This window comes from Pelophylax lessonae, assembly GCF_965119305.1.
Source record: "Pelophylax lessonae genome assembly, chromosome: 6".
Taxonomy (NCBI): domain Eukaryota; kingdom Metazoa; phylum Chordata; class Amphibia; order Anura; family Ranidae; genus Pelophylax; species Pelophylax lessonae.
Genome location: NC_138773.1, coordinates 33,114,852 through 33,127,244, shown reverse-complemented (window position 1 = coordinate 33,127,244; position 12,393 = coordinate 33,114,852). Strand labels below are relative to the sequence as shown.

The 12,393-nt window shown below is 45.1% G+C and overlaps 1 protein-coding gene across 1 annotated transcript in view; it reads left to right on the top strand.

The window, feature by feature from the left end:
• The window catches only part of SEZ6L2 (seizure related 6 homolog like 2), a 73,243-nt gene extending 72,462 nt beyond the window's left edge, over positions 1 to 781 (top strand). The window contains exon 17 of the mRNA XM_082261240.1: positions 313 to 781. Coding sequence (XP_082117366.1) covers positions 313 to 342 — 30 coding nt within the window. The 3' untranslated portion in view covers positions 343 to 781. The remainder of the gene's footprint in view (positions 1 to 312) is intronic.
• The last annotated feature ends 11,612 nt before the right edge of the window (positions 782 to 12,393 follow it).

Sequence of the window (12,393 nt, the reverse complement as noted above, 5' to 3'; positions counted from 1 at the left end):
TAGCGCATGATCAAAAAATTGCACAGGTGATCAAATACCACCAAAAGAAAGCTCTGTTTATGGGAAAAAAAGGACATCAAATTTGTTTAGGTACAGTGTCGCACGACTGCGCAATTGTCTGTTAAAGTCACGCAGTGCCGAATCACAAAATAGGGCCTGGTCAGGAAGGGGGTAAAATCTTCCGGGGCTTAAGTGGTTAAGTGTGCAAAAAAAATCAGGAAGGGGCAAATACTTTTTCACTTTTCACTCAACTGTATATATATATATATGCTAGCATACTCTAACTTGCATCTTATCTTTTTTCTGTTTCAGGATACCCGGGAATATGAGGTGTCAATTTGAAGATGAACTATGGGTACAACATGGGGCGGGTGGGGTTATACATGAGGGATATTCCAAATTATACACAGACTGAGGGTCTCAATTTACAGATCGCAATCACAAGCTGCACAGTCCCTCACCGTGCGATCGTCTGTCATGTGACCTTTCACCATCAGCCACAGAGTTCTAAACACCTGCCCTTCTCCTTAAAAGGAGCCACCATCTTGGTGAAGGCCACGATTGGCTCTGGCTCCTTGAAATAGCACAGGAAGCTCTTCTGACCAATTGTAAAAAAAGAGAAAAAAATTGATTGCGAGAATCCCTAGCTCACCAGGACAAAATCTTGGATTTTTTGTCATGCTGGGCACTGATTTCTAAGAACACTGGCCTACTACAGGCTGACCACCACCTCTTCCTTATTCCTCCAAGCTTTAATGCAAAGCGATGGAAACCCTTATGTGATGAATCCATTGTGCTTGTGTTTCAAACATTTTTGTAAGTGCCAAATTTCGTTCAAATTTTTTTTTTTTATATTTCGAAGCACAACTCCATTATTGGGGAGGTGTGTTCGTTTTGGGCTTTTTAAAAAAACGTTCAATTATGTTTATGGAAAAAAAGTGTTGTGAAAAATTAAAAAAAATAAAATAAAAATCAGGGAGATATTTGACCTGTATATATAGATATAATTCACTCTTGGTCTCCAAGAACATGGCTGCCCTTGCCCAGCTTCAAACACGCTTGTTGGTGTCGCGTCTGTTTAAAACTCTGTGCCTTCACCCTACGATCTCTCCATCGTTCATCATGTGACCTCCCACCCTTGTCAATGTCATTTGTGCCAAAGTAATAATGCGATGTCTGTGCTCCAAAAGGGAGCTACTCGAAAACCATGAAGCCATTAAAAACCTCCAGCGTCCAAGTCCGTTGGCCAGCCCCATAACCACACAGTGTTGCTCTTTTCACTGTTCCTCTGCCAGAATGGGTCAGAGATTATCGCTCAGCTGTACAGCTCCATCACAATTCCATTTTTTTTCTTTCTTTTTTTTATTGGTTGATTCAACTTTGTCCAGGAGATTCAAACATGGTCAACAAAGCCGCACTAAGGAGTGTCTGAAAAATGGGCATGTTTAAATCTCCCGCATCGTCTGTCTTCGTCACCTTTGCTTCTTGAACTTGCTTTATTTTCAGGCAATAAAGAGCGAGATTTGTAAAACGCGGTCTCCTGTTTTCTATGGGACTTCACTATAAAATGGCACTTTTCCACTGCAAGTACCGGCTCGGGTCTATTCGGCCCTGCTTGGCCCTGTTTGCTTTTCCACTGCTGGTACCGCATGGTACGGTGTTGGAACGGTTCGGTACGGTACGGTATGGTTTGCTTTTCCACTAAAGTAGTACTAAAGTTAAGTGGGTGGGATAACAACGGGGTGGGTGGGATTCTCTGACCAATCAGTGGCTAGTAGTAACTGCATGCAAAGGATTGTGGGATATGGTACTGGTATGGTACCTGAACCACAATCGAGGTGGTACTGTTTTTGAGAGCCGTACTGTTCGGTTCCATGCAGTGGAAAAGCGCCGCCTTACCGTACCTAACCGTTCCTACACCGTACCATGCGGTACCAGCAGTGGAAAAGCACAAAAGCGAGTCGAACCGTTCGGTTGCATGCAGTGGAAAATCGCCAATAGTAAATCATAGTGGCTAAGTGGTTAGCACTTCTGCCTAGAAGGACTGGGGTCATTGGTTCAAATCCCAACCATGGCACTACCTGCCTGGAGTTTGCATGTTCTCCCTGTGCCTGTGTGGGCTTCCTCCCACACTCCAAAGAGACATGCTGGTAGGTAAATTGGCCCTAGTATGTATGAATGCGAGTTTGGAACCTTAGATTGTGAGCTCCTTAAGGGCAGGGACTGATGTGAATGGATATTATATGTGTAAAGCACTGTGTGAATTGATGGTGCTATATAAAGATTTGTAATAAGTAAATAATATGTCCTCACTATGACCAGACCAGAATGCTGGTACCCAAATTGGAACACAGTGACAATTTAAACTATCGGCCTTACTCAAAAGTGTAGATGTAATCCCAATTGCTAAAAGCAATGTTATGTCATTGTTAACATCTTTAAAGGGTTACTCCACCGTTTCACATGAAAAGGTGAAGCAAACAAAAAAAACACCCTCCACACACCCCGGTCCCTGCTGCTTATCCTTCGCTGCCCATGCAAGCTATTATAGTAGGCAATGCATTGGAAATCAGTGCTCCCCAGAGACCTTTTTTTTGGGACACCCCAGTGCGATCCTCGTTGGTAATGTTCTGGCACAGGCCAATGCTCGGTCGCCACCATAATGCTTCTGCGCTGTGTACTGAAATTTTCAGATGCAGGGCCCACTACATTGGCTGCATGAGAAGCAAAAGATAGTCAGGAAAGGAGGTAAGTACAGTGGGGACTGGGGTTGTGGGGAGGGTGCAGTGCAGGGGTCTCCAAACTTTCTAAACAAAGGGCTAGTTTACAGTCCTTTCGATTTTAGAGCAGCTGGACTCCGGCCAGTGGGAGAAGAAAATGTCTTGGCATCAGTAAGAGTAAACAAGGTCCCATCTTAGGTATTAGGGGGAAGAATAGTGCCCCAGTGTTGGTGTCAATGGAAGGAAAAGTGCACCGGCACTGGGAGGAATAACGGCCCATTGTTGGTGTCAGTGGGAGGAATAATGGCCCATTGTTGGTGTCAGTGGGAGGAATAGTACCCCATTGTTGGCGTCAGTGGGAGGAATAGTACCCCATTGTTGGCGTCAGTCGGAGAAATAGTGCCCCATCAGTGGTGGCAGAGGGAGGAATAGTGCCCCATCAGTGGTGGCAGAGGGAGGAATAGTGCCCCATCAGTGGTGGCAGAGGGAGGAATAGTACCCCATTGTTGGTGCCAGTGGGAGAAATAGTACCCCATTGTTGGCATCAGTGGGAGGAATAGTACCCCATTGTTGGCGTCAGTGGGAGGAATAGTACCCCATTGATGGCGTCAGTGAGAGGAATAGTACCCCATTGATGGCATCAGTGAGAGGAATACTGCCCCATCAGTGGTGGCAGAGGGAGGAATAATGGACCATTGTTGGCATCAGTTGGAGGAATAGTATCCCATTGTTGGCATCAGTGGGAGGAATAGTACCCCATTGTTGGCATCAGTGGGAGGAATAGTACCCCATTGTTGGCATCAGTGGGAGGAATAGTACCCCATAGTTGGTGCCCATGGGAGAAATAGTATCCCATTGTTGGTGCCAGTGGGAGAAATAGTGCCCCATCAGTGGTGGCAGAGGGAGGAATAGTGCCCCATCAGTGGTGGCAGAGGGAGGAATAGTGCCCCATCAGTGGTGGCAGAGGGAGGAATAGTGCCCCATCAGTGGTGGCAGAGGGAGAAATAGTGCCCCATCAGTGGTGGCAGAGGGAGGAATAGTGCCCCATCAGTGGTGGCAGAGGGAGGAATAATGGACCATTGTTGGTATCAGTGGAAGGAATAGTACCCCATTGTTGGTGCCAGTGGGAGAAATAGTACCCCATTGTTGGTGCCAGTGGGAGGAATAGTATCCCATTGTTGGTGCCAGTGGGAGGAATAGTGCCCCATTGTTGGCATCAGTGGGAGGTATAGTGCCCCATTGTTGGCATCAGTGGGAGGAATAGTGCCCCATCAGTAGTGGCAGAGGGAGGAATAATGGCCCATTGTTGGTGTCAGTGGGAGGAATAGTGCCTCAAGGGCCAGATAAAGATGGGCAAAGGAACACATTGGTTTGTAGCCCACTGGTGTAGCAAGTTAGTTCACCCTCAAAGTAGAACTATAGGAAAATCTTACTTTTCATTTTGGATAGGGTAAGGGAGGGTTATAACCCTGTTAGGATTTATTTTTGCCATCTGTGTCCCATTGGGGAGATTTACCTGCACTTGGGGGCTCAGACAGTTAAAAAAACCTGACAGGGGTTCTAATTCATCTCCACTCTGTCCAAAGCTAAAAAAAAAAAAGAAGCTTTAGTTATACTTTTAATGTAAACACTTTACATTTACAGCTTTAATTAAAGCAGGACTGCACTGCATCTGAGCACCAGAAACCCTATTTAATTCATTTATAATATTTAAAACAAACTCCCCTATCAATCCATGTCTCCATATTTTATTGTACTGAGAAACACCCCTCAGAATTCCTGGCTGTGGCCATTTTGAGCAAGGGCAGATGATACAGGTAGCATTTCCTGGAATCCATCTGCCCTTAGCTCAGGTATGCATGAAAGCAGACTGAGCCAATGAAGACTGCAGCATCTCAATGCCCAGAGGAATATGCCGGAGGGGGACATTAGACTGGTAAAGAAGGAGTACAGTAAGTATTGCTGACTTTAGTTCTACTTTAATACCCTTTTATGAGTTACTGCGTATGTGCAGTAACTCAAACAAGAGGGATGCTGTGATCCCAAGACACAGTGTCACTGTAACAGAGGTCCGAGATGCAGGACAGATGGCATCTATGTTCCAGATCTGTGGTGTCATGTGTCTTCCAGCTGTGCTCCCAACATCACACAGCCACAGATGACCCTGTTGGAAACTACAAGAGGCTGTGCCGACACACATTGCTCAGACATGGTCCAACGTTGTCACCATCAGGAAACTGGTCCAGAGCAATCATGCACAGCCAATACTGGCATCAGTGCATGTAAACTTGAAGAGGCTGGAGAAAAAAACGAAATGTTCAGTGGCGGCTGGTGCTCAAGATTTTTTGGGGGGCGCAAACAGAAAAATGTAATAGGCATTGCTTTGCGGCAAAAAACGCTGCAAATAAATTGCGCGACTTTGAGGTCGCAAAAGTGTGAAAGGGGCCTTCAGTAATTAAGGTATAGTGTGCCCCCTTCCAATGCAGAGAGACCATCGTGCCCTCTTTCAATGCACAGAGACCATCGTGCCCCCTTTCATTGCACAGTGACCAGCGTACGTGCCCCCTTTCAATGCACAGTGACCAGCGTACGTGCCCCCTTTCAATGCACAGTGACCAGCGTGCCCCCTTTCAATGCACAGTGACCAGCGTGCCCCCTTTCAATGCACAGTGACCAGCGTGCCCCCTTTCAATGCACAGTGACCAGCATGCCCCCTTTCAATGCACAGTGACCAGCATGCCCCCTTTCAATGCACAGTGACCAGCATGCCCCCTTTCAATGCACAGTGACCAGCGTACGTGCCCCCTTCAATGTAGTGACCAGCATACATGCCCCCTTCAATGCAGTGACCAGCGTACGTGCCCCCTTCAATGTAGTGACCAGCATACATGCCCCCTTCAATGCAGTGACCAGCGTACGTGCCCCCTTCAATGCAGTGACCAGCGTACGTGCCCCCTTCAATGCAGTGACCAGCGTACGTGCCCCCTTCAATGCAGTGACCAGCGTACGTGCCCCCTTCAATGCAGTGACCAGCGTACGTGCCCCCTTCAATGCAGTGACCAGCGTACGTGCCCCCTTCAATGCAGTGACCAGCGTACGTGCCCCCTTCAATGCAGTGACCAGCGTACGTGCCCCATTCAATGCAGTGACCAGCGTACGTGCCCCCTTCAATGCAGTGACCAGCGTACATGCCCCCTTCAATGCAGTGACCAGCGTACGTGCCCCCTTCAATGCAGTGACCAGTGTACATGCCCTCTTCAGTGCAGTGACCAGCGTACGTGCCCCCTTCAATGCAGTGTGGCCCGAGACCAGTGCACTTACCTGGATCAGCAGCAGCAGCGGCGGCTTCTCTCAGTCCCCCGGCGTGTCTCCTGGAGTCCTCCCGCTCCCGCTCCCGCCTCCTCTGCCAATAGTATGGGGTTTGCCTTGCGGCCAATCAAGTATTAGACCCGCTCCCTGATTGACAATAGCAAATTTTCTTTTGAAGAGCGGGGGCCACTTTAGCGAATTGGTAACCGGTTGCGGGCCACTATTACTGCATAAACTGGCACCAATACTAGGGGCTATTACTGCATAAACTGGCACCTATACTAGAGGCTATTACTGCATAAACTGGCACCTATACTAGGGGCTATTACTGCATAAACTGGCACCTATACTAGGGGCTATTACTACATAAACTGGCACCAATACTAGGGGCTATTACTGCATAAACTGGCACCTATACTAGGGGCTATTACTGCATAAACTGGCACCTATACTAGGGGCTATTACTGCATAAACTGGCACCAATACTAGGGGCTATTACTACATAAACTGGCACCAATACTAGGGGCTATTACTGCATAAACTGGCACCAATACTAGGGGCTATTACTGCATAAACTGGCACCAATACTAGGGGCTATTACTGCATAAACTGGCACCAATACTAGGGGCTATTACTGCATAAACTGGCACCTATACTAGGGGCTATTACTGCATAAACTGGCACCTATACTAGGGGCTATTACTACATAAACTGGCACCTATACTAGGGGCTATTACTGCATAAACTGGCACCTATACTAGGGGCTATTACTGCATAAACTGGCACCTATACTAGGGGCTATTACTGCATAAACTGGCACCTATACCAAGGGGTATTACTTATACAGGCAACAATTTTGCCATGGGGATTACCAGGTTTGAGTGTGTGCCTATCTGCTTTCTTGGAAAGACAGGAAAAAAAAAAAAAAGTCTTACCTGGTGGCTCCAGCTAACTTATTCTGCGGTGGAGGAGGAGGGGGTCTGTGGAGCCTTCTGTCAGAGAAAGAAAACTTGTCATCATGCACAAACCTTGCAAGATCTGGAGATAGTGGGGTACAGTGGCTCAGAACAGAGCACATTTAGGTAGAGGGCGTATATACTTTGTGGCACAAAGTGACTGATATACTTCACAGTGCTTAGAAAGGTGGAGTTATTGAGGTCCCTGGTGAATTTGTTGGTGCCATTTGATCAGGTATGCTATACTTACCTTTGTCATGTATGCAAAGAGGAGAACGCTGCATCAGTCAAAGGCACACCTAAATAGGTGGTATAATTTTTTAAAGGTGGCCATTTGTGGATTAGGGCCACTCTTGGGGATTGTTGCTGTGATTTGCAGGGTCCCAGGACGATGACGACATACCACTTAAAGGGGGTCTCAAGAAAAAAAAAAAAAAAAAGATACAGTGACTCTTGGAATTCCAATAACAGACACTTGGCAGCAGGTCCCAGATTATGGATGTACTAAGACTTGAGGGTTTGTAGAACAAAAATCACCAACATTTAGAGGAACAACACGCCAAAAGTTTGTTGGTTCCAAAACAAGACGACACTGACGCTTGGAGTTTACCAGACCAAGGCACGCCAACACAATGAGGATCCCATAACACAGACACACCAACACTTGGGAGGGTCCAGAAACAAAGACACTCGGACACTTGGCAGATCTTAAAATGCAGACAAACCAACATTAAGTTTCAGAACAAAGGCAACACCTCAAAGAACCCATAACACCAATGCTTGAAGAAGCCTTTACTTGCTGGAATCCATCCGTCCTTACCTCAGGCATGCATGCACGAGAGCGCCTAGCTAAGGGTTCCAGTACATAAGACACACCAACACACATACAGTGCCTTGCGAAAGTATTCGGCCCCCTTGAACTTTGCGACCTTTTGCCACATTTCAGGCTTCAAACATAAAGATATAAAACTAATTTTTTGTGAAGAATCAACAACAAGTGGGACACAATCATGAAGTGGAACGAAATTTATTGGATATTTCAAACTTTGTTAACAAATAAAAAACTGAGAAATTGGATGTGCAAAATTATTCAGCCCCTTTACTTTCAGTGCAGCAAACTCTCTCCAGAAGTTCAGTGAGGATCTCTGAATGATCCAATGTTGACCTAAATGACTAATGATGATAAATAGAATCCACCTGTGTGTAATCAAGTCTCCGTATAAATGCACCTGCACTGTGATAGTCTCAGAGGTCCGTTTAAAGCGCAGAGCATCATGAAGAACAAGGAACACACCAGGCAGGTCCGAGATACTGTTGTGGAGAAGTTTAAAGCCGGATTTGGATACAAAACGATTTCCCAAGCTTTAAACATCCCAAGGAGCACTGTGCAAGCGATAATATTGAAATGGAAGGAGTATCAGACCACTGCAAATCTACGAAGACCTGGCCGTCCCTCTAAACTTTCAGCTCATACAAGGAGAAGACCGATCAGAGATGCAGCCAAGAGGCCCATGATCACTCTGGATGAACTGCAGAGATCTACAGCTGAGGTGGGAGACTCTGTCCATAGGACAACAATCAGTCGTATACTGCACAAATCTGCCCTTTATGGAAGAGTGGTAAGAAGAAAGCCCTTTCTTAAAGATGTCCATAAAAAGTGCCTCAAGCCACCTGGGAGACACCAAACATGTGGAAGAAGGTGCTCTGGTCAGATGAAACCAAAATCAAACTTTTTGGCAACAATGCAAAACTTTATGTTTGGTGTAAAAGCAACACAGCTCATCACCCTGAACACACCATCCCCACTGTCAAACATGGTGGTGGCAGCATCGTGGTTTGGGCCTGCTTTTCTTCAGCAGGGACAGGGAAGATGGTTAAAATTGATGGGAAGATGGATGGAGCCAAATACAGGACCATTCTGGAAGAAAACCTGATGGAGTCTGCTAAAGACCTGAGACTGGGACGGAGATTTGTCTTCCAACAAGATAATGATCCAAAACATAAAGCAAAATCTACAATGGAATGGTTCACAAATAAACATATCCAGGTGTTAGAATGGCCAAGTCAAAGTCCAGACCTGAATCCAATTGAGAATCTGTGGAAAGAACTGAAAACTGCTGTTCACAAACGCTCTCCATCCAACCTCACTGAGCTCGAGCTGTTTTGCAAGGAGGAATGGGCAAAAATTTCAGTCTCTCGATGTGCAAAACTGATAGAGACATACCTCAAGCGACTTACAGCTGTAATCGCAGCAAAAGGTGGCGCTACAAAGTATTAACTTAAGGGGGCTGAATAATTTTGCAAGCCCAATTTTTCAGTTTTTTATTTGTTAAAGTTTGAAATATCCAATAAATTTAGTTCCACTTCATGATTGTGTCCCACTTGTTGTTGATTCTTCACAAAAAATTACAGTTTTATATCTTTAAGTTTAAAGCCTGAAATGTGGCAAAAGGACGAAAAGTTCAAGGGGGCCGAATACTTTCGCAAGGCACTGTACATATACAATAGATAGAAGGTGCCTCCTTACATAGAACAACACTTCAGGCAGCTGAACCCCAAAAAGTGCCCAATAGCCCCAGCCTGGAGCAGACACAGATAGTGCATTTTGCCTTTTTTTTTTTATTGGTTTGATTTAATGTTATCCAGTAGATTCAAACATGGCCCAAAACAAAGGAACGCCTGAAAAATGGCCATATTTGAATCTCCTGCATCGTCTGTCTTCGTCATCTATGCTTCTTGAATTGGCTTTATTTTCAGGCACTAAGGAGCGAGATTTGTATAACATGGACTCCCGTTTTATATGTGACTTAAGTTAAAAAATAAAGCAAGAGATGTCCACACCACCATGTATCACTATGACCAGGCCAGAATGCTGGTACCCAGATTGGAATACAGTCAGTATTAAAACAGCAATCAGCCTTACTCAAATGTGTAGATGTAAACTCAATTGCTGAAAGGGTCATAGAATTAAAAACTTCCCTCATCCATCCTGGTCTCCATGCTTTATTTTTCATAAGAAATCCCTTTGAAAAACAACCCCCTAGCATTTCTGGCTGCGGCCATCTTGAGTAAGGGCAGATGATTCATGAAGCCTTTACTTGCTGGAATCCATCCGTCCTTAGCTCAGGCATGCATGCACGAGAGCGCCTAGCTAAGAGAACCCCCCCTTCCCCTCCTGAAGACTTTTGGGATGGATGATATAATTTGCCTAGGCCTGGACAGTAACTGAATAAAAAAAAAAAAAAAAGTTTTAAAAAAAGTAAAATATGATATGCTTGCCTATTTACCAATGCTAGCAGAAGGATCAAAAAGAGTCCATGTTGATTGAAAGTTCCACTCTAATGGTAATCCTGGCATGTTGGTCCTTGTTGCAACCACATCCTACATACTTACCAACACATTAAAAAGGAGGATCTCCAGGCACGTGTCTAAAAAATAAAAAATAAATCAGCAGCTATAAAAAGGTGTAGCTGCTGACTTTAACCACTTTACCATCGGAGGATTTTGCTGTCTTAAGTCTGGGCCACTTTTTGCGATTCGGCGCTGTGCGTCTTTAACTGACAATTGCGCGGTCGCGCGACGCCGTACCCAAACGAAATTTACGTCCTTTTTTTCCCACAAACAGAGCTTTCTTTTGGTGGTGTTTGATCACCTGTGCGATTTTTACTTTTTGTGCTTTAAGCAAAAAAAGAACGTTTATTTTGAATAAATAACAATATTTTTAACATTTTTTTTATATGAAATTAGCCCCCCCCCCCCCAAAAAAAAAATGTAAAAATCTAAATTTTTTAAAATTTTTGGCCAATTTGTTTTCCGCTACATATTTTTGGTATAAAAAAAAAAAAAAAAAAAAAAAAAAATCACAATAAGCGTATTTTGATTGGTTTGCGCAAAAGTTACTGCGTTTACTAACTACGGGAAAGATTTCTGTCATTTTTGGTGTTTTTTTTTTTTAAACGAGTAATAGCGGCGATCTGCGATTTTTTTTGCGGGACTGCGACATTGCGGCGGACAGATCGGACCCCTGACTGACATTTTTGACACTTTTGGGGGTACCGGTGACATTACTACAGTAATCAGTGCTATATACATGCACTGTTACTGTAAAAATGACACTGGCAGGGAAGGGGTTAATTTTATTGGAGAGGGAGGGGTTAATGTATGCCTGGTGCTTACTAACGTGTGTGGGGGGAGGTGACTGAGTGACACAGGGACAGATCGGATGTTCAGCTATGCTGAACCCTGCAATCTGCCACTGTTTGTCACTTAGGAGATCCGCTCGCTCTGTTTACACAAGCGGGCGGATCTCCAAACTAGATTCCCCGACGATAGGGGATGAGCAGCAGCGATCGCCGCCGCTCCTCCCCTGGCCCGACTCCCGCTGTGACTGAAAACAGTGGGAGCGAGCCTCCGGCAGCGTGCACGCGCCGCCCACAAGGGGGGGGGGGGGGGGGGAGGGGAACTTCCTGTCCTGAGCCCTTGGAACGGACGTGGGAGCAGGTCCCTGTCCAAATTGGGTACCTGGTCCCCTGCCCTTTAAAAGTGACGATTTTGCAAGAGGAGCGGGGGGACGAGTCCTTTAACCGAACTTCCCCTTTTGGGTGGAGTTCTGCTTTAAGCTCCATTTCCCTGGCGACTTGTATCCCTGCCCATTTTCTAGCAACATCCCATGGCTATACATGTAGGATCCTAAGCTGCAAGATAGTAGGCACTTTATTTCAGGATAGGCAAGCAATGTTTGTGCAATAAAATAAACCTAAATGCCCGCTTGCAGTATTTAGAATGTACACTATGCAGCCCCATTTACATTCTGGCGCAGATCTTTCGTGCTGACATCACTGAACTCCTGCATATGCACAGAGGTGACATCATCCTGCAGCATCGGCCAATGAAGACTGCCTCATAGAAGATCCAAGCAAGGGACCTTAGATCGTCAAAGGACAGGTAAGTATTGCAGATTTTGGTTCCGCTTAAAATTATATATATATTTATTTATTTATTTAGTTACTGCACATGCTCAGTAACTCAAATAATGGTGATACTTTGATCCCAGGACACAGCATAACTGGAACTGAGGTCTGAGATGTGGGACTGTCCCAGCATATCCAGGACAGTTGGCATCTGTGTTCCTGTTATGGGGTGTCAGGTGTCTCCCAGCTGTACATCACCCCTCCACATATATATCATAGGTAAAAAGGCGCTGGTAATCTTAATATATCACGTGTTATAAAAATTAATAAGTGATTTAAAGTGTAATATATGTGATTAAAAATTGCTACAAATATATATATGATCTACTATTGGTGCAATTAGCAAAGAAAAGTGCATACCAGTGCAATTTCAATTCAGAAGTGTTTGTGCTTCTCAAAGTAAATTAATCCACAAAGGTGTGGATCAGGGAACCAATA